At 48.4% G+C, this 21,477-nt stretch overlaps 3 protein-coding genes across 8 annotated transcripts in view; 1 reads left to right on the top strand and 2 right to left on the bottom strand.

Moving 5' to 3' along the window:
- The window catches only part of LOC113211330 (glutamate dehydrogenase, mitochondrial), an 8,182-nt gene extending 2,625 nt beyond the window's left edge, over positions 1-5,557 (bottom strand). Inside the window, exons 1-2 of one of the 2 annotated variants that reach the window (XM_026429672.2) lie at positions 4,941-5,557; positions 34-234 (exon numbers count right to left, since the gene is read on the bottom strand). In XM_026429672.2, the coding sequence (XP_026285457.1) occupies positions 34-234; positions 4,941-5,349 (610 nt within the window). In that variant the 5' untranslated portion in view covers positions 5,350-5,557. Of the gene's footprint in view, positions 1-33; positions 235-628; positions 760-4,940 lie in introns of those variants that run through there. The other variant, XM_052264910.1, reaches the window with a different exon arrangement.
- A 920-nt stretch (positions 5,558-6,477) lies between these two features.
- On the top strand, positions 6,478-9,351 carry LOC113211307 (recQ-mediated genome instability protein 1). The gene is made up of 8 exons (XM_026429640.2): positions 6,478-6,893; positions 6,986-7,123; positions 7,196-7,429; positions 7,505-7,638; positions 7,720-8,014; positions 8,112-8,825; positions 8,890-8,985; positions 9,067-9,351. Exons 1-8 carry the CDS (start codon positions 6,774-6,776, stop codon positions 9,217-9,219), a joined length of 1,884 nt encoding a protein of 627 aa, XP_026285425.1. The 5' UTR covers positions 6,478-6,773; the 3' UTR covers positions 9,220-9,351.
- LOC113211308 (polypeptide N-acetylgalactosaminyltransferase 5) lies at positions 9,340-19,653 on the bottom strand. 5 transcript variants are annotated; one of them, XM_052264911.1, is made up of 11 exons: positions 19,547-19,653; positions 16,159-16,815; positions 15,911-16,077; positions 15,588-15,795; positions 15,410-15,520; positions 15,151-15,328; positions 14,632-14,812; positions 13,257-13,396; positions 13,083-13,181; positions 12,831-12,965; positions 9,340-12,568 (listed from the first exon to the last, which is right to left on the bottom strand). In XM_052264911.1, the coding sequence occupies exons 2-11, from the start codon at positions 16,632-16,634 to the stop codon at positions 12,416-12,418; spliced, it is 1,848 nt and encodes a 615-aa protein (XP_052120871.1). In that variant the 5' UTR covers positions 16,635-16,815; positions 19,547-19,653; the 3' UTR covers positions 9,340-12,415. The 5 variants fall into 5 exon arrangements, with proteins under 5 accessions (XP_052120871.1, XP_026285428.1, XP_026285426.1 ...); XM_026429643.2 differs by lacking the exon at positions 19,547-19,653 and adding an exon at positions 19,311-19,532; XM_026429641.2 differs by lacking the exon at positions 19,547-19,653 and adding an exon at positions 17,471-17,619.
- Positions 19,654-21,477: the final 1,824 nt, after the last annotated feature.

The following is a 21,477-nucleotide window of genomic DNA, read 5'->3' as shown; positions in this document are numbered from 1 at the left end:
CCCCCCCGAAAGTTTGGGAAGAAAGTTTCTTACCAATAAAACCTTTCTTGGCCAGTTCAAGGGTGAAACGTCTAGTGATCTTCTCCAATTCGTGTTCAGAGTAGTCCTTGGGATTAATTTTCACTCCGGCCTTGGCTCCACCGAATGGCACGTCCACACAGGCACACTTGAAGGTCATCAAGGCAGACAAGGCCTTGACTTCATCACGAGACACCTCCTCAGAGAAACGGATACCTGCAGACACAAATGAGAAGCCAGGTTGAATAACCATTCCACGAATGAACATTTCTCTAGCTATTATCAATAACACGTCAGAAATAAACGAAAGGTGCCATGTCAATATTTTAATCATTCGTTTGAGGGGCAGGTGAGTGGGGGCGAGGGCCTCCACCCGGGGCACCGGGTCAATGTCAGTGAAATGTGTGATTCGTGGTCGCGGCCCCGCCTGTCTCAAAGGCCTCGTCCTGAGGGGTTTCCACCGCAGTGCCGCAGGAGTGTACAGGAGGAGAAGAAGCAAACTAGGTGACCGAGACAGGGCAACCGGCCCACTTCACACATCATTTGATGATTTGCTATATAGCACATGCGCAGCATAGGGAGATGCCCCGTGGCGCGCCGAGTGACGCACGCGCGAGGGTGTTGTGTGCAGGGTCTCGGGGCGGATGGCGCTGAGCAGGATGGCGCCGCCGCCGGCTCCATTTCCTCCCGCGCCGCGAGCCACTCGTCCATCCGGTGCAGTGTACCGAGGGCCCGACTGACAGGGGCAGAGCGGGGCGAGGCGCCACTCAACCACGAGATTAGCCCGCACATCACATCATAGATAAAGTCCCGCTGCTGCTGCTCCCGCCGCCACCGCCGCGCTATGTAGTACACACGCGCCACCTTTATTTTGGGATCAAACATAGTTGCGGGTCGCGGCGGGGGTGGGGTAGGGGAGGGGAGGGGACGTGAGAGCGCAGACGACTAACTGGCGAAGGTTCAAATCGCGCCAGCCGAGGGCTATGCCTCGACCACATGCTTGCCGCTTTCATACTACGATGCACGCAGCGCGAGGGCATTCCCTTTCTGCTGTCTGTCCCACCTCCCCCTCCCCTCTTTCCGCGCTGGGATTTTGATATCACCGCTCTACAGCTAGCACGGGCAGGCGGCTTCTTAGCAGGTCGCCGCCGATATCCCAGATGTGTATCAGCTAGCGGCAACCCACTCGACAAGCGTTAATAACGAGAGTGTATCTGGGGATCAAACAGCTCATCGCTGTTTGTCGCGCCAGCGGGCGGGGGGCCGGCCCCGGAGTGTGGCGAACCACTCGAGGGGGGCGCGTCCTCGCGCGGCGGCCCTCATGAAAAGTCAATTCGCCCCAAAACGCAGCCCATAGGCCAGGTATAGGATCGCGCCCTTGGCGAGGCCGCCGCCGCCGAGGCCGCTGCCCAACGGGCCGCAAAACCTCAATCCATCCCCGCCCCGCAATAGGCGGCGGACCGCGTGCGGGGGAGGGGGAGCAGGGGTGCACGGTAACAACCTTGCGACCGATTGTGGCTGCGTTTTAATTTCGGACGAGAAAGTCCTCCGCAATTACAAAGAAATTCCCTCGTTGGCCTGCAAAGCAGCCCAACCCCTCCGCAGTGTTTTACATCGGTGTTGGTGGTGGGTGCCCGGCCCGGGTGCGACCGGCCGTCGACAGGAGGACATCATACTTCGCGAGCACCGCCGCCGGGGCTGGCTCCGTTTCCTGCAGGAGGCGCGCAGACGGCACCCGTCGACGGACGTCTTCCTGCATCCCGTGTGTTCGTTTGCTGACTCAGCAAACGCGTTGCCATATCAGACTCCGCCACAGTTCAGCTGCGCTGGGCAAGGAAGGAGTCAGTCGACGAGCAGAGGGTGTCGAGTCGAGTCAGCAACGCGCCTCGAGAGAGATCCCTTTGGTGGACGCCTCGCCCTCGCGCCGGACGGCACGAGTAGTGCTGTCGAGATAGCAACGCGAAGGAGATTTCGGGATGGCCAGCCGCCCCGCCCCGCCCACCGACACCATACCACACCACACGCCTCCCCAAGGCCAGTCGCGCTGTGCCGCGCGGCGGGGGCCGGGGGCGTACATAGGAGCCGTGTAGTAACGAATTGCCCAAGCGATAAGGTTGGTGATTAAGACCAACAACACCCGGGTTGCCAAGGGGGTGTCGCATCCCTCCGGCACACGCCGAATGTCACATCACGGTGGTTATCGGGGCGAGAGAAAGGACGAGTGGTCCTCGAGGGGCTCAGGTTGACGGACAGCACAGGCGACAGCAGCGTACCCACGTGACCCTCGCGCTCGCGGGGCCCGCGGGGCCGGAACCGTCACGAGGACCGCTTAGGGACCGCTGCTGGGCGCGAGGCGATGGAAGGCGAGACAGCGTGATGAGGCAATTGCTGGTCGTCAGCGTCGTGCTCCTCGCGGCCGAGCTGGGTCACGGGGACGGGCTAGTCAGCCGGGCGACAGACCAGCCCGGCACGGCCCTACTATCGGCTCATTTTCATAAAGCCATTACCAGCCAGGGGGTCACTTGTGATTAGCCGTTTGGTGACCGGGAGCAGTCTGGCCTGGCCGAGGCAGGAAGAGGGCCGGGCGGCGGTGCGGGCCAGGTGGATGCGTGTTATGTAGGTGAGGTGGCCGGGGGCGCGGCGCGGCGCGTGGCAGGCTGCCAGGGGTGCGCGTGCCGGGCGGAGGGCGAGGGGCGAGGGCTCGGGGGCGCCAGCTCGGGGCCCGACCTCCGCGCCCCCCGGGACATTCCCTCATAGCGGGGCCCGCCCCCCGGCAGCACCTGCGGCGACGCCCGGGCCCGGGGGTCAGCGCCCCCGGCCCGCGAGCCGTCGTCCCGTCAGCGTGCGGGTGAACGGGCTGCTCTCGTTGGTTCTCCCTCGCATCTGCGTGAAGCAGGGGGTACCATCGTCCCCCAGCTCTACAACCTCGCCCTGGAGGGCACGGTGGGGGAGCTGAGAAGCACCACGACCGAGAGCACCCGAAGCTGCTGGAGCACCCCGCCATCCTCGCCTCCGCGGACGGTCGAGTCCCCGAGGCTCGAGAGGGGCTCAGCAGCGGCGGCTCCCCCAGCTTCGCGGCCCCGCCGCCTGTTAGCACGCCGTCCACAACTTCACAACAACACGCACGCGGGATGGGGTGGGGTGGGGGAGGCGGGCGGCGCCGCGCGGCACTTTCCCCGCCGTACAACGCCAGCAGCCCCAGCGCCTGCGGCCCGGCCGAGTAGGCAGTCCCGTCGCGCCGCCGTGCCGCGCCCCGTGCACATTGCCTACCCTCGGGTACGCAGGCGCCCACGTCTCCAGTAGCCGGCCGGCGCGGGCACGGCGCCCCCCCCTGGAGCAGAGAGTCCTTGAGCAGCGGCGGCGGCCCATCTCCCGCAGCTTCAGCAATCGCGCTCGCCTCGCCACGCCACGCCACGCTCCGCTCGATTCAACGTAGACCGATTCTAACCGGTTCCCATTCAATTTATTCGGTCGGCGTGTCGCGTCGCGGGCCACGTGGTGGACGCGCTGGAGCAGCGAGCGTGCGCCCAAGGTTGTCCAGCGCCTGCTGCTAGGCGACTCTTTCGATTAGTGGCAGAAAAAGGAAAGGAGCGCTCGATTTCGGTCAGGCAATAATCGTAAGAACGGAAATCTTTTGTACGACGATCCGCGACACGCCGCCGAAGCTCAGGTCCAGTGACGCAGGCAGGAGCGCGTGCTTCGACGACGACGACGACGTCGTCGTCGTCGTCGTCACGTATACGGGTTTGCCGGGAAGACAACTACTGGTTGGTGCGAGGGGGCGTGGGCATCTTGACAGTCAATCAGAAAACCGGCGTACCGTGCATATATGTTGGTCCTGCAGCGTGTACAGAACTCGTAACTACACGTGAGAGGAGGGCCAGAGGAGCAGAGCTCCACGATAGAAGGGTGAGCTACGGGGTAACTCCGCGTGAGCTGGGTCGTAACTCCGCGTGAGCTGGGGCGTAACTCCGCGTGAGCTGGGGCGTAACTCGCTGGGGCGTAACTCCGCGTGAGCTGGGGCGCAAGTGTCAGCGGCGTGTGAGGAGCGGTGCTCGTGGCAGCGCGCACGTCCGCACAGCAGCAGTGCGTCGGGTCGGGCTGTACACAATCCCACTGCTTTCTTTTTATTATTATTCCTACGCGCGACAGACTGCCGGTACGGTCGCCACTAGTGCTGTAGCGAACCGAGTCAGCCAGCCGGCATACACCGCCGGCCCCAGCGACCGCCAAGGTGAGGAGGCCGATGACGTCACCTAGAGTGTCGGCTCGACTTGCCTGACTTGCCCGCCCCGGACGCACCCGGCGAGGCGGCAGGGCGTAGCGACAGTAAACAACAGCTAGACTAGATAAATTGGTTGTCAGGACTGTCCCAAGTTTCAGTACTGTAATTGCAAGAACTTCTAAAGGGTGTCAAGTTCTCAATAGGGGTGATGATAAATAGAAATGCATATAGCAGACAGCAATCAAAAAAAGCTTTTCCAGACTTTAACATGAAGAGACAAGCACAAGCACCCCTTGGAAGAGGGGTGGCGACAGTGATTCTTAACTGTCCCCACAAAATATAACATTTACAATATTTTACCAAAATGTTTAATGGTTAATTTTGTGTAAAAGTTATTATTTCTGACAACTGCCACCACGCTTAAATACTTTTAATTCAGTAAGGATCTTACCGAAACTTTTCGGATAGTAAGATAAAAAGAAAAGTTACAACGACCAGCAAAATGACGAAGACAATATATACGGTATGAGTACACGTTAAGCACTTAAAGGAAATAGGCACATTATATTTTTTAATGATTTTGACTATTAAGCAACATAATAACAGTTCAAAACTATGAGGACACTGTCAACATTGTGGAAGCAAATCTAAGGAAGGATGAGGGTGGTAAAAATATGAAAACATGACTTTTACTTACCACCCTTGCAGGGAGTTCTGTGGGTTGAGTGCTGAGCTCGGTAACCGGTGATCATTTCATAGTCGCCAGTGTCACGGCGAACAGGGAACGCGATTTCAATGATGTGGTCGCAGGGTTGCATCCCCATCAAGATACCCCTCACTTTCTTCCTCTTATCCTCAATTGACATCTTCCCCTTCATGTCTTCGACCAGCTTGTCTTCGGCGATCTGGCACGCACGGTGGAAGAAGTACTCCACCATGTCGAAAAAGCGAGGGTTTTCCGCAGTCGGCACATCTTTAAGTTTCGCTGGGATTTCGTGGGCATACCCTCTTGCAGGTTGAGACTGAACGGCGGCCGGGATAACCTTCAACACTGCTCTCAAATCGATCTTTTGGGGCGCCGTGGCAATCTTCTTTAACTGGAACATGTTGTCCGGTTTGCCGCCTGAGCCGATCTGAGAGAACCACACACACAAACACCGACCGTGCCTCCCTTGCCGCCCGTCGAGCGTGTGGACGTCAGACTCGAGTCCCAGCCAGCGATACCAGAACCTAAATTTGGGTTTGGTTAGCCGAGCCCAGCTGAAACTCCACTCAGAACAGAACACAGAGAAGTCGTGGAAGTGGGTGGGCTTGAGAAAGGGCCGCCCTGGATACGAAGCTTTTGAGTGAGTGAGCCCCTGTGGGCCCTCCCTAGCCCACGATATATGATTTATCTCAGAGCGTACTTCTCGCACGGGGCTGGGAGTGCATTCGTTTTGCTCCTTAAACTGCACCATTACCGCAACTGTTCACTTTTTGGACATATAATTCCGTTAAATTTGTTAAAAGTTTAGTTAAATGCGCTGCCCCATGGGGTACGCGGGTCGGACTGCGCCCCCGCAAACAGTTCTCGAGCGTTCCGAGCGTCTTTCTGTTCTTTTTCCTCCGCGGGACGAGGCGGTGCGGGGTGGGGGGGATGTGGCAACATAACCCTAAAAACTTGGACGGCAGCAATCAGGATAGTCTTTACTGACAGGCGCTGGTGTTTTAAGGGTCAATCTCACTTGTAAAGATCCGCTCACTCCATTTTTAGCTTAAAATCAAAAGACCGGCCTTTTATTGCTCCTCTTCCCCCTACCCCGCACCACCTCCCCCCGCGGAGGAAAAAGAACAGAAAGACGCTCGGAACGTTCGGGAACCTAATCGCAAGGCCCGAAATCCGCGTACCCCATGGGGCAGCGCATTTAACTAAACTTTTAACAAATTTAACGGAATTATATGTCCAAAAAGTGAACAGCTGTGGTAATGGTGCAGTTCAAGGAACAAAACGAGCGTACTCCCAGCCCCGTGCGAGAAGTACGCTCGGAGATAAACCATACATCGAGGGCTAGGGAGGGCCCACAGGGGCTCACTCACTCAAAAGCTTCGTATCCAGGGCCGCCCTTTCTCAAGGGGTGGGCAAACTCAGAACCACTGTGCCACTGTGCCGAGGGAGAAGAGGGAGGGGGAGGAGGAGTGGGAAGGGGATAGTAGTGGGGAGGGGTTGGAAATAAAAATGAATGAGGTCTTACACCCGCCTACTCCAAGAGGACGTAAAGAACAAGAATCGAATGTATGCGCGCGAAAGTTGACATGGCATGAATTGTGCAGAAGGTGTTATGTTTTGTGTTAGATGAAAGCGGAAGAGTGTCAATTTAAGCCGTAATTATTTTCAGGATTCTATTATGAGGCATAAATTTGTTATTGGAGCTCTTTTTATCAATTTTTTGAAACGCAAATACATTATACATTCAATGGTACTTTTACAACGTAATCAGAATGAAATATTCATCAGTATCAAAAGTTGAGGTTACTCCAACTTTTGGTAGAAATGGCTGGAATAAATAGAGAAGTTGAAGTGACTCTAACTTCTTTGCGAAATCGTGGTTGTCATGTCAGTCAAGATTGGCTCTCTGATTGTATTAATTTCTTTCGCTCTGAAAATAATCAGGTACTTTTAATCACTTCACTTCACAACTTAAGAATCTAACTTTTTTGTGAATTCTTACACATGACCCATGTTTTTGTATCTATCTTTTGAAGTATTCATTGAAAGATTTGGAAGCCTTTGTGTATGATCAATGGCTCCTGGCTGATTTGCGGGATTTTGGAATTGCTTCACTTCCACCAAATTTACAAGGCATCGTGAAAACCACTTTGCAGGGGAAAATGGCTTGTCAGGTAATGCACAATCATTTTAATTCTTTGATAAGGAGCCTGAATAATCTTTGCTTAAAATATTCTTTGCTGCAGGTCGAGTTAGTTACTGACATCGGTCATTCAGCATACAGTCAAATGCAGAAAGTTCGAAAGGAAGATGTAGGAAATTTACAGGTTGATGAAGTTGGCAGAGAATTCCAGCAAGCTTGGGAGCCTAAATCTAATCGCATGTTACAATTAACTCTTTGTGATGGCATACAAACCATCAAAGCAATCGAATATAAACCTATTTTGAAGCTGAAACCTGATATAATTCCTGGCACCAAGGTAAGAGGTTGTAATCAAACCTGTTTAACAAGTTCGTAGAGGGATATTTTAAAAGGAAATTTTTCCCTTTTCCAGCTATTATTAATTGGTCCTATTTTGTGTCGGAGAGGAATTCTTATGCTTGAAGAAACACATCTCACAATTCTTGGAGGTGAAGTTGAATTCTTGGTTATTACTAATGCATATGAAAATGTTCTTGCCAGAAAGTTGTAAGTCTGATAAAAGATAACCCTATAATGTATTCTAATTAATCATTTCCACTTACCCTTCTTCGGTTGAATTACTTCCAGACAACTACCAGAAAACCCAGACCCTTACAATTTAACTGCAGTAAACAATGAATTGCCAGTTATTCCGCAAGTAAATCCTCAGCCTCCAGTGCAGGCAGAAATCCAGCAAGCTACAAGAAGACCTCCTTCTCCTCAACGACAATGTAACAACATTAATCAAGGAAGACAAGCTAACCAGACTACCAATCCTGCAGGTCAGGGAGAGCGTACCAAAAGGCTTGTCCAACCAACGTTGGCATGGTCCAATCCAACACAAACTGCTAATTTAGTCCACACCAATTCACAACAGAATCAAGTAAGTGACTAGATTTTGAAACCTCGTTTCAAAGTTATGTCTTGGGCCATGAAAGTATATTAATTCATCTTATATATTATGTTCTTTTTTCATCTAGCCGATAGAATTCTGTGGTAGTGATGAAGATTTTTTAAATATTCCCCTAAATGGTGCTGATTGGGAAACGGAAATGGAGTTTGAAACCAGGCCTTCAACATCTAGCTCACATAATTCTACAAATGTTCCCAAAAAATCTGATACTTTAAATAATGAATTTGATACAGAATTTGAAATGGGTTCAGATGAAGAAGCCATGTTGTTGCAAGCTGAGGCTAACTTAACTGTGAACTCCACGGCCACTGCACCAACCTCAAGGATACAAAACTCTTCAATAGATAAACCATTATCCAAGGTGGATCGTTTAACAGAGGAGATTTCTACATTCAAGAGACCAGCATCAAGTGCTCTCTCAGAAGATTCTCTTAGAAAACCTCTCTTCACAAAACGAAGGAAAGAGTCTTCTTCATCATCACAGGAAGTTTCATCAACAACTGATCTCAACTATCTCATAGACGACGATTTGCTTGATTTGGGAGATGATACTGAGACAAACAGTGCTGACAATCATTCAGGTCCTGTTGCAGTACCTCCTCGCCCATTTGTTTATATATCTCGAATTCTCCAAGAGAATAAAAGCTGCTCCAGGACCTACTGTGTGAAAGCAGCTGTGTTAAGTGTTATCAACAAGCTTTCTATAGAGGATGGAGAATGGAAACTATCCGCAAAGATAACTGATGGTTCTGCAAATTTAGATGTCAAGTTTGCACCAAAGGTGAGGTATTTTGTAACTGGTATTAACTGAATGTGAGAGTATTAATCATCACAGTCTCTTTTAGGTGTTAGAAGAACTAATTGGAATGAGTGCTAAGGCAATGACTGAGATGAAAAAGCAAATGGCAGCACAACCGGAAAAAAAGGAATTTGTCAGAAATGTATGAATTTCACAGTTCATAATCTTACAGTTACTTAATTTATGCACTGTTAAACAATTTCATTTATCTTTTCCCCCACAGAAACTGATGAAAGCTCAGGAACGCTTAGTAAATCTCAATTGTCTGTTGGATGTGGATATGGGTCAGAATCAAGATATTCCAATTGTTGTGGGACTAAATGACATTTCAGCTGATACATTTACAGCCCTTAAAGCTAGGCAGATTGATGCCTGAAAAATATTTTAACACATTGTGATACATACCTAGTTATTATTTCTTTTTTATGAAATTATTTTTTTTTATTATGAATTTAACTCTCCTTGGAGGTTTGAACAAAAAAGTAATTAAAGCAGGTTCTGAATTTGATATTGCCTCTTTAATTTAACAAAATGAACAACATACATAGTTTTTATCTTATTAGCATGCACTAAATGCACAATAATTTAAGTCATTGACCACAGTTTTCATTGTAATTTTTAAACCCAGGCAAGAATCAAAAATCTGCCATTTTATTTGGACTAAAATGTCACATGTAGTACACCAGTCAAGCATTCAGTCCAATGACATTCTGACATAGAAATTGAGAAGAATCTATGTTAAGACCAGAGTACTGTTAAGACAACAATATTTTAGAAGAAACAGGATGGTTGTAGCTTGGTGCCAAAACCTTAACATAATTAAAAACAAAATAAGAGAAATCACTACACCAAGCTATCTAACACCTTGGTCCATTTGCTCTGTACAATTGTGAGCGTTTTGGTCAGGAAAAAAACAACATAATTTTAACAACCACAGAAATCACATGATGCCAATACATTGTAGTCTTAAAAGAATGCTACACTACCACCGCTTTCAAGCCAACGTAAATCATGCAAACAAAATTAGAGATATTCCCAATGGAAAGTGGTCAAAATATGCAGAATATGACAAAACAGTGACACAAAGCAATTAGCAGCTGTGGAATTTTGCCAACAGTGATGCAAAGGCAGATGCACCAGTTGCATACTTAAATGACTTAAGTAACTTACACCAAAATCTTCAGTCCTTTAGACATCCGACATGTCTTCAAAGAATAAATGACAGTGGTATGAGTCACTTGAGAGTTTCAGCAGAAGTCTATCTAGTGTCACTTCTGACCACAGATACAACAAGAAACTTAAAATCTAATAAATGCACAGGTTTCTTAACAGCACTACATGGCAGGATCGGTGTCATAACTAAATTAAAAATAATAAAATAGAATAACAAGTGGCATCAAAAATAAACTTATCTTCTTACAAAACACTTACACAAAAAAATGGAAGAAACAAGTTAGATGATGATCATGTACATCACTCCTTACCCCATAATGAGTGAAAGTCCAATTCCAATCACACTTTACTCAGAATCATATTTTTCACAACACCGTAAAACCACATTTGAACTCTTACATAACAGATGAGTAGAACAGGTCAAATAATAACTCTAATATTACAGAACTAAGCTACCTTTTACCTAATACACAAAAATTTCGTGATGATGAAGTATGATCCTGTTAATGATTTGATTAGTGTTCAACGGATTTTGGAAATGTTTCAATAGCTGAGCAGTGAGTGAAAGAAATATTAAGATAGGCATGCCCAATAAAAATTTCCTTTGACATAATAAAAAGAAGGGATAGACAATAGGAGGGCGGGGTTAAAAGAAAGAACAGTAAAATATCCAAGAATAAAAATCGGTAGATGCAATTAGTGTTCAATCCTATCACTCTTTTCCTTAACAAATGGTGACTGATATTTACCTATGTCGAGAACCAAGGAGTCCCTTGCAAAATATTTTGTTACATTCTCCGCAACATCCAAGTTAAACATATTTGTTCAGTGATAGACAACAGCGAAATATTAGGTCTACAGTAACACCTGATAAAAAAAAACACCTTAAAGAAGACTAAAACAATATGTTTAAATTTAAAAGAAAATACTTGGGAGAGCATGAATATTTAACATTTCGGACAAAACACATACAAAATGTAAGCACATACACAGCATCAGTACAATTCATTTTTTTAAGCCTAAAGAGAGTAGGAAGAAAAGAAAGTTACATACAACATTAAAGTACATTACATTGTTATGAGAGATAACTTTCCACTTTCAGGTCCTTAGGTGAAATCAGATATGAGTTTCACAGGGTGGTTCTGTTGGAGGAAAACAGTAACAGAAGGATCAATATAGCGGCAAGATCAGTTTTAAAACTTAAAATGCATTAGATAAAAATTGAGAGAACATAAGGGATAAGATAAACCAAGGAAAGTGTAGATGATTAAGGCTAATGAATTCAACAATGATCACAGATATTCTTCATAGAAAATTTAGACATTATTCATAAATACAGAAATGTCATTGTGAGAAAAAAAACACCTCACAAATACACAGTAATTTTTCTTACACACACATGTTATAAAAAGTGGAATTTCAAATAATTAGTGTCTCGGGAATAGTTTTTAGTAGTTATTGAGGTATTGTCGATTGAACAAGAAAAAAACATTTTAAAGTCTATTGCCTACACATTACCTTCACTAGACACCAAGAACTTACACAAACTGTACAAAATTTATCACTCTAAAATTCGTTTGCTGTACATATCCACAATGAACTAAGAATGTGTACAAAAGTACAGGCACCATCATATTATTGATACTAATGATAACGATTAATTTAAGTCATTATACAAGTTAATAATTTACACTAACTATATTTGTAGAAGTAAATGAATGTCTTACATGTGAGTGCCTGACTACAAAACATTTTAAATTATGCCATCAACAAGCGTACAAACAGCCAACAGAAACATAAAAACTTCATCATAAAATTTTGCGATTTAAACACTGATAAGGATTTTATACAGTAACATTTCAAAATTCTAATAATATAAAAGCCATGATATGAATTAAATATGTAAAAGTTTGAAAGACAGTCTACAGAGTATGATCCTCTATTAGAACACAGAACACTTAGCTACTTTAATACATACTAGTGTAATAGCAAAATCAAAAGAGGCACCAATAAAGATATGTTTCAAGCAAGAAGAAAATGTCAGTGAGAAGACTAGCATCTGTATGACAAATGTTGAAAGACTTGCTTTACACCAACCAAAGCATTAAAAGATAAGTGGTGTTAAACTAAAAGAAAGCAAATCATCCGTCAGACACAAGGAAAGGCACTGAAAATAACTAATATTGCCTGAGTTGCACAATTTCTTGCAAAATGATGTCTGAGTTTTTATATTGTGTATTTGAGAGCAGCAGTATTCAGAAATGCAACAATGTTGAGTATGGAATGAAATAACTGAAATAATACTTATTTCTAGTTCAATACTAATCATGAAAACAAAAGACAAGCATTAAGCTTGATGACATCAACAACATTTCATGCACGGTTTTTAAACAACATTGCTACACTGAATTTGCTTGCCATTTGAATTTACTATTCATGACCCACATCTGTCCTATGCTACCATCACAGGGTCTCAAGAGAGGAATTGATGTGTCCCGGACATCTGGCTTGGTTAAACACTGCCCTGTGTTCACATGTTTTATTGTTTGAGCCTGCAAACAGAAACAAAAATATAGCAGGGTATAGTTAAGACTTAGTGAGATATATACAGTCAATTTCCGTTAGTGCGACCCCACTGGGACCGCGGCCCAAAAACGTTATAACGGGGAAATCGTTGTATCCGATAGCATTAACAAGAAAACTAATGCCATGGGACGGCGGAAAAAATCGTTATAACGGGGAAATCGTTGTATCCGGGGGTCGTACTAACGAGTTTTGACTGTAGTTAGATAGGTAGATCCCAGCTGTACATACATTTTTATCATAAACCCATAGTTGGTTTCCACCCATACCATGACACCGAACAAGTTTTACAGGCCCCTCAGGACTTGTGGCATCAAGACAGTTGTCATCAGACATAATTTGTTGCCGCCGAGTGTAGGCAAATACCTATATGAAAGCAATATAATGGCCAGTTTTAGAAAATAAAATAATTCAAAAAACAATACCAGTAATAACAATCTTTGATGCAAAAATCAAGCTTAAACTCTCAAAGTTGTGTTATACCTGATTACCACCGAGTCCATGGCAGTAGCTAACGCCCAAATTTTCCCCACTTTTGTGACCCATTGTGTCCAAACAGTTTTGAGTTTCCATGTTACGAACCTAAACATAGCAATAAACATGAAAAATTTACATTGAACCATTTAATGTGATAGACTCAAGACAAATAGTACTGACCTCTCCAAGGTGATAGTAATCAAGAGGCATCTGTGATTCTGGATACACATTCTCTAGATACCAACGGAAACTCTTACATTTTAACTTGTGACGCAATGATTTTCTTTGAGTCACATCTCCAACATCAACACTGCGAGCACCTAAAATTAGTGGAAAAGTTAAATATAATAGATTGGAAAAAAGCTCAGATTAATGTAAAGAAAAGAATCAAAAAGAAGAGAGGGAGGGGGAGTTACTAATTTATAAAAATTACAACAAAAGTTAAAATTGAATTGGGGTGGTTTCTTATTTTGTGAAAGATTGTTCAACAGTAATCAAAGCAGATGAAATCCCCCACAAACAAAGCTAGACAAGCAACCAAGTTAAGCAGCCGTCTATGAAGAGCATATTAGAGATTGATACAAGTACATTGTTATAGGTTAGCAAGTAGTTAAATAATAGTTCTTTTGTAAAAAATTATTGGTTAAGCATGCATGTTTAAATGACTCCCGTATAATAAAAATTGATTGTCATCATAATTTGAAATAGAAAGATTAGATTTACTGTTTTGACTCACTACAGGTGCATCTAACCTGGGTTAATGCTGTAGTAAAACTCTTTCCATTCGTCCAGCCACACCTCTGCCAGCCGAGCATTGTTATGGTTCACAATTTTTGATGTGCCACCAGGGAAGGTGTAGGGAGTTGACTTGCGAAAAACATGTCCAACATGAGAGCATGTTGCTATTTCCACTTGTCCTCCACACATCCAAACCTAAGCACCACACACCACGCACCAAATAAAGCACATGCAGATTAATATCCAGTCACAACCCATCTGGCACAGAAACATTTTGCATTTTCTTTCCTGATTACATAAGAGAGGGATTAGGGATTTGAAGATGAGCTGAACTTTCTGTGAGATCAACAAATGATCATGAGGTACTTTCAGAGCCTATATATTCATGCATTTAAGCTTTGAAATATTGGTATTAGGATAAAAACGATCCAAATTGATTGTGAAGGTTTAAGTAAAATCAGGGGTCAGGGGCAAGAGAATATCAAAATCATATAAAAAAGTCAATTAATAAGAGCACCCAACATACTAAAAAGCTGGGAAGCTACACCAAAATAATATCAGCTTGAGAAAAATTAACAGAAACCACCATTATAATAAAGAAAAGATTGACCACTTTGAAACCACACTAACAAGAGACTCCAGGATAGAACACAAAGCCCATCAAACAAACAAGCAACAGTAGACAACATTAATGAACACCTGAGAGAGAGATAGAAATTTGTTAGTTAATAATGTTAGTAATGAAGTTACAGGCTGTCAAACACCACCAAGACCAGAAAGCAATACACGGAATAGGAATATGAAACCCCTGGTCTACCTGGATTCATTGCGTAATAAAAGTCTCGCCACTCATCCATCCACACTTCAGCAACTCTCGCTGCATTGTGCAAGACGATTTTGGATACACCACCCGGAAAAGTGTAGGGAGACTTGTCACGAAACACATGGCCCACATGTGAACAAGGAATAATCTCCAAAATACCACCACACTGCCACACCTGAAATGAACTATTCATTTGACATAGCTGCTTGCTGGTAGTTATATCTATTACTATTCTATAAATTCAAAAGCTCACGCTCACTGTTGTATGGGAGACTAGTTTAAAAAATCAAAGTATGTTAAGTCAGAATATAAACAGGAACCACACAAAGGTTCTTCAGAAGTATATGAGAGAATCTTATGACTAAAACTCGTGTACATGTAATGTAAAGACATTTATGCTACATAAACTACCTAGCTATGCCATTTCAGAAGCTAGATCAACAAAAAATGGTTAACTTACTGAAATGAAAATTAAATTATGACGGACACTATATCTTAAATAAATCAACTTACCCTGAATGACATTTCAAGATTTTCTCCTCCCCAAATGTCCATTCCTTCATCATACGATCCCAAGTGGTAGAAGTAATCTTTATCAATTGAAAAAAGACCTCCTGCCATGGTAGGAGTACGAAGTGGTGCTGTGCGGTCATTACCACGCCGTTCCATTTCTCTCTGAGGGACGCGATACCTAATCAAAAACAACAATGAAAGTTACATTGGTGCTATGAAATAGAAACAAAATATAGAGAAGGTTTGAGTAGTTTCATACCATCTGAAGTTTAATTTCCAGTTGAAGCCACCCCAGGTCATGTCTGATGCACTGATGTATTCAAAGGTGTCATCAGCTATCACATCAATGATGGGGCATGCCACGGTTGTCCTGAAAATTAAACAATTTTGAAACAGATACTTAAAAATATTATTTTTTTCCTGCACTTGACTCATACCTATCTTCAGCGATGCGGGCAAGTAAGGGTTCCAGCCACCCTTCTGTGCACTCACAATGTGCATCCAGGAAAGTGATTACTTCTCCCTTGACATGCTTTGCACCTAACAACCTTGCTCGAATCAAACCTGAACGTTTTTCAGTGCGGAACACATGTACAGGAACAGGAAGTTTGGCAACATAATCCTCTAACTGTCTTCCTAGGTGTTCTGCAGGAAGAAAAATTTAGATAAAGAGGACAATTAAAAAACACCAAAAGTACCATAAAAAAAGGAAAAAGAAGGGAAAAAGGAGGAAATGAAGAAAAATAGGAGGAACACTTACCTCTTTCACTTGCATCATCTACAAGGATAACTTCTTTTAGCAATGGTCTAGGACTACGATTAATAACTGACCACACTGTTCTTAACAGAGTAGACCATGCCTCATTGTGAAAGACAATTACTATAGAGGTGCTTGGAAGAAGTTTTGGATAAATTTTACTCTTGCATCTAGGATGAAAAGTGACTAGATTTATTACATTTACTGATAAGGAAAACAGCAATATGCACTTTGGAGGAAATAAAACTTACCCTTCTAATCTGACGTCAGTCAGTGAGCGATTGAATGATATCATATCACTAGCAAGTAAATTAAATTGATTCAACTTGAATTTTTCTTTCATGAGAGCCTCCTTTTCAGGTGGAATAGTGACTGCTTTCCCATTTTCGCCTGGCATACCCCGATTTGCAGGGACTGGTGGAACAGGCCGCCATCTTCTCAACTGAGTTGGTTTGTATGTCTTGTCCTCTTCAGCCTTCCCTCTGTCATGTAATTGTTCATACAAGATTCCTCGACCTTTGCTGTTGCTTGAAATAGCTCCACTATCTGAATGCAAAGCTGCTGCAGATCCTACACCTGAATTTTCATCATTCTCTTTACATTTCCAACTGCCACCGCCTAAGCAGTCTGAATAAAATGCTAATATGGCTACATCCACGAGAATCCATGCCAAAGAGGTGATTAATATAATTTTGCATGTGTGAATTCGTACTTTTGTTCGGAACATGGTTTCGATAGCAGGTAGCTATTAGCCTACAACTGATATGCACAATGTCATTGATCACACAAAATACACCACAGCTCTTCCAAAAACATCTATCTTCATAAGTTCTACAACTTGATATGCTTCAGGTTCTTCTCATCTTTAAGTCTGGTGACCTCTCAGGCCCATTGATATGTTGCCCATCCTGAAAAACACAAAGTAAGAAATTAGTAATTTAGGGGTTGGGCAGATGAAAGCTCTTTATATCTGGAGGAACTAAGTAAAGAAGTGATATATAAATTTTAGAAATCTTAAGGCATTAGGCTGACATTTCAATAAGGGGTACATTCATCAAAGGGGAAACCAGTACTTGCTGGTGGAATACGAAGAGTCTGACTGACTGAAAACAAATTCCAATGTTTCATCCGGCAGCAAAAAATTATAGAAACAAATATTTTTTCGATGATGAACACACACACATACACACACACACACACACTCATGAACAAACGTACGTACACAACCCCATCATCTAGAGCCCAGGACTGGCCCAAACACTACAGACTGCACGCTTGTTAATTTCATTTTTCGCGGAGGGCGTTATTGGTTGATAGAGAGAATCACGGAGCTCCGCGCGGAGAGCAGGACATTATTACCGGCTCCCTACGTGAGAACACCTCGGCCAATAACCTCGACACGACTTGGCAAACTCTTCATGTGAAAAGCACAGGGCCTACACGGCCAGCAAAGGGGTTACCACTCGCATTGAAAGGCCGTTGGAGAGCCGAGCTAGGACTTTAGCTGCCAAGAAATTCCCCGCAGGATCGCATCCCTGACGTGTCACAACAAAAAACACTTACACAGGAAGGGCCAGGATGTATTTTGACACCTCTTGCTGTCACTTCAGGACCGTCCAGCAGGGAGCACTACGTCTACAGAGACTTGGCCTGCGCGCCGCCAGATGGCAGCACCGAGCGGCCCGGGCCTAAACGCACACACGTCAGCAGAGTGAGAGCAGCGGGTCAGGAACCCGTGGGTGTGATAGAGACAGAGGGAGGAAAGGGGGAGGGGGGGCGAGGGGGCAGGCTTGTGCCCGCTCTAAGGGCGCGCACCTTCGCCCTTTTGACGTACACGTTCAACTGAGGATTCGCTCAAGCAGGCCGTTATCGTCACTCAATCATTCCGCGATCGGGACTCTGGTCGCCCAATAAAGATAGCCTTCAGGCGAATCATTCAAGCCGGTCTTCTTAAGCCTGTCTAGTTATGAAAGATGTACCTCCAAAAAATTCAAGGGGCCCGTGAATTATTGTGCGTTTACCCTAAAATCAATCCTGGAAATCGTACTGCGCAACCCCGCCCACCCGCCCGCCCCTACAGTCCCTCGACCCGCGCCTGCCTGCCCGCCCGCACGACCGGGGGAAGTCCCTAGGCCCAGCCCCTCCCTTGTCCCAGTTTAAAGAGCCAGTCCATGACGGCGGTCGGGCCCGCCTGCATCGCCTCACCTGCCTACCTGCATTGCACTGCAAACAGCGCACGCACTGGCAGCGGGGCCAGGACGGCCAGGTCAAACTAATGGCCACGGCTGCCAACAGGAAGCCCGGCTAACAGGATGAGCACGACGAGGCTGCAGGCAAGGCTGCGCGCCCTTGGGGGGCGCTCAGGTGCTCGCGCGTTCAGCAGCCAGGGATCTGCAGCAGGACTGCCGACCTCAGCTGCAGGCTGCAGGACGGTCCTGCCTGCAGACCACACCTGCTCGTGGGGCGTGAGGAAGGATGCGGTGGCTGCTGTATTCGTATCGCGGAACTAGCGCGGAAGCGGCGGTGGTGATGCGGTAGAACAATAAGGTGGGGATCGCGTCGTCACGGTAGAGTTTGAGAACGACACCAAGAGAGCGAAAAAAGAAAACACTGTGCTGACACGCTCCTGCCCTGCGCGGAGGACGCGGTCACCATTAGCGCCCGCAACTCCGCCGCGGGCCTCATCGGTTCCACGTCATTTCCCCGCCTCTTAGTACCAGTGATTGTGCGAATTGCCAGCCTCTCTCGTCGTCACCGCTCCCTTCGGATGTCCCGGCAGCAGCTCCCGCGGCCCCCGCCGCCCCGTTCCGCTGCTGGAGGGCCCCCTCCCCCTCTCCCCCGACATCACAGCCCATGTAAATCACGTCACCGGGACGCGTGGATGAGCTGGACCGGGGAGGGGGAGGGGGGCGGTCCGGGAGAAAAGGAAAGGAAGAAGGTCACGACAACTTTCTCGAGATAGTTGTTGTTGTGTGAGACGCGATCGTTATGTCCTGCGCCGGTCCTGCGCCGGTCCTGCGCGCCGCCGGCAACGCCAGAAGACGGCTCAGTCAGCAGGATGGGCGGGCAGGATGGGCAGGATGAGCCCCAGCTGCGGAGCGGTGTCCTTCCCCAAGGCCCGCGGCGTTCCAGGCGCGCGGGCCGGCGGCCGCGGGGGGAGGTAGGTTATCCTGGTTATCCAACGGGAGCCGGCCGGGGGCCGCGCTGGCTTTTGTCTAGCTGTACTGATCGTTTCTCACGAGAACACAACCCGGGCCGGCGGCGCACTGCAGGCGGCTGCAGCAGGAGCAGCCTAGGACTGCATCGAGCCAATCGCAAGTGCAATCGCACCGCGGCCCGGGCGGTGAGCAGCCGTGAGGCAATAATGAGAAAGCACTGGTACAGCTAAGAGTTAGGGACTCACTGTGGGGGCCACGGGGGCTTCGCCGGTGAGCAGCAGGGCGATGAGGCGCCGGTGAGCAGCGGGGTGGCACCCGGGCCTAGGCAAGAGGGGCCTGCATGCTACCGGTCGTGAAGTGGCGTCGCCTCTGATAAGAGCGACCGCCCGTCATACGTCGTGCGCGGACCAGCGGCGGAGAATGACAGACGGGCGCTGTCCAACTTGATGAGACACACACACACTCACAATCACACACTCACAATCACACACGCGAGCACGCGCCGATGTCACCCGGTGTTGTGCACTGCGGGGACGGTGGTACCGGGGTCGCTGCCGCAGACGGCCTGCGCTCCTGTGAGGCTCCTGCGCGCGCCTGCGCTCAGCTGTGAAGTGCAGCCCCCCTGCCCGCCTGCCCTTCCCTTCCCTCGCGCCGGCCGAGCCCGGGCCGGGCCGAGCCGAGCCGGGTACCCGGGTACCCGCACTACCCGCTATGTAGTAGCGCGCGCGCGGCGGGGAGGCCGCGCGGAGGCCTGGCCAGCGGCGCGCTATGCATTTCATAATTAATTTAGCGCCTGCGAATACAAACCTGATTAGTGTGGAGCGGAGTGGGGCCAGCGCTGGCACTGTGAGCTGCCTCCGGCACTGCTGCCCCCAGGTAGGCAGGGAGGCACTACTCTACTCGGGATACTTAGACACCCTTTAAATTCTCCGCGCGTCTTCACCCAGAAAACGGGATTTAGTTTCGTCGACAACAGTTTTTCTTTGAATTTACCCCAAAATGAAAGTATGTAAATGTTTCCTGGTTGTCCTTCTGGTTAGGAAGTACTCTGCTCACACAGCCTGCCGGACGGCTCGCGCGGGCTTTCGCCCGAACCGGTCGAACGCCCCCTCCCCCTTTCCTCCCCGCCGGCCCTGGCCACGTCACCGCCGACGCGGGGCCGTCGCCGCGGAGGTGGCGTCACAGAGTAGTCCTGCCTCGCGACACGATACCGCACCGCCGCCCCGCTCTCCGGCGCACGACCGCCCGCCCCGCCCCGCCCGCCCCTGGGGCGTCTTCTTCGCCCGAGTTACGATCGCACCCGCAGCGCCGAGCGCGCGTCGCCGTTTGAGCCGCTGCGATTTCACCACCGCAATCTCTTGAACCCCCCTGCCTGCCGCCGGGTGGGCCGAGGACGCGACGAGGTGCGCGGGGTCGTCTTGGATCCGGCGGGGAATTAGCCACGTCCGGCGCAGGACCGCCAGGACCCCGGCCGCCGCCGCCGCCCCCCGCTAGTGACGGGTCGGAGAGCCTTTCCCCGGTGGACGCGGCCGCAGCTCAGCGGCACCCCGCGGCCGCCGCGCCGCGCCGGGCTGCGAAAGCGGTCGCCATCGGCTCTCCGTTGCCTGGGGGGAAACCGCCACCACCACGGCTTCCCGTCTCAACGAACCTTACGACTTCCCGCCTGTACTCCGTTTCGATAGCGAGCAGCTGCTGCGGTTATTTTTCGGCCTATCAGCGGGGATAGGTCGGTCGCCGCGGTGTTCTCTCGCTGCTCCTGTTTCCACCTTTACCTCGACCTTTACTTCCCCTCGCCAGTATGCGTCGAGACGAGAGGCAGAGACCCGCGGCTCAGGGAGATCCTGGGGAGATTCAAGACGCCGCCGCCGCCGATGTGGCTCACCGATCGTGCGAGCCCGGCCCCGAGGCGCTGCCTGTGTGGGAGCCCCGTGCGAGTGCGCGTAGGCAACCCGCCCGCACTCGTGCGTTCGGTGCAGCCTACCCAAAGAGTGCTCCGGGTGAACCCGCCCAGCCACCCGCGGCCCGCGCCATAGCACGCCCTTCTGGTGCAACAACGGGCTCTGCCCCACACCGCGGAGGCATCATTACAACTTTTAGAGCGGACTCGCGCATACTACTGTGTGCAACGGAAACGCATTATTCAGGTCGAGAGCGCGCGAAAGCATCGCGCATTCATACTGCATTTCCCGCTAGGCGGTCTGGTCCGGCTGGTCCAGGTCCCCGGCCTGCGGGGCGTGGCGTGGCGGCGTGGCCGGGCTGGCCTGGCCGCACCGGGTCCCTCGCGGACGGGCGGCGCAGGGCTCCAAGTTATGGACGCGTCGGCGGCTACCCTCACGCCTCGCGACGGGGAGAGGAAGGGCTGTGTACTGTTTTTGTGTGTCTTCCGTCTTATTTAGTGCCGACCGGGGGGGG

The sequence above is a fragment of the Frankliniella occidentalis genome, unplaced genomic scaffold (genome assembly GCF_000697945.3).
Source record: "Frankliniella occidentalis isolate FOCC.00 unplaced genomic scaffold, Focc_3.1 Scaffold22, whole genome shotgun sequence".
NCBI lineage: Eukaryota > Metazoa > Arthropoda > Insecta > Thysanoptera > Thripidae > Frankliniella > Frankliniella occidentalis.
The sequence above is the reverse complement of the archived record's forward strand: the minus strand, read 5'-3'. Positions and strand labels throughout refer to the sequence as shown.

Bases quoted from the DNA above. Each gene is read 5' to 3' on its own strand.
- LOC113211307 (XM_026429640.2), top strand. From the start codon at position 6,774: ATGGCTGGAATAAATAGAGAAGTTGAAGTGACTCTAACTTCTTTGCGA. The intron at 6,894-6,985 runs GTACTTTTAATC...TATCTTTTGAAG, and splicing joins TTCGCTCTGAAAATAATCAG to TATTCATTGAAAGATTTGGA. The intron at 8,986-9,066 runs GTATGAATTTCA...TTTCCCCCACAG, and splicing joins AAAAGGAATTTGTCAGAAAT to AAACTGATGAAAGCTCAGGA.
- LOC113211308 (XM_052264911.1), bottom strand. From the start codon at position 16,634: ATGTTCCGAACAAAAGTACGAATTCACACATGCAAAATTATATTAATC. The intron at 14,813-15,150 runs GTAAGTTGATTT...AGTTCATTTCAG, and splicing joins ATCTTGAAATGTCATTCAGG to GTGTGGCAGTGTGGTGGTAT. The intron at 12,966-13,082 runs GTATAACACAAC...GCTTTCATATAG, and splicing joins ATGGACTCGGTGGTAATCAG to GTATTTGCCTACACTCGGCG.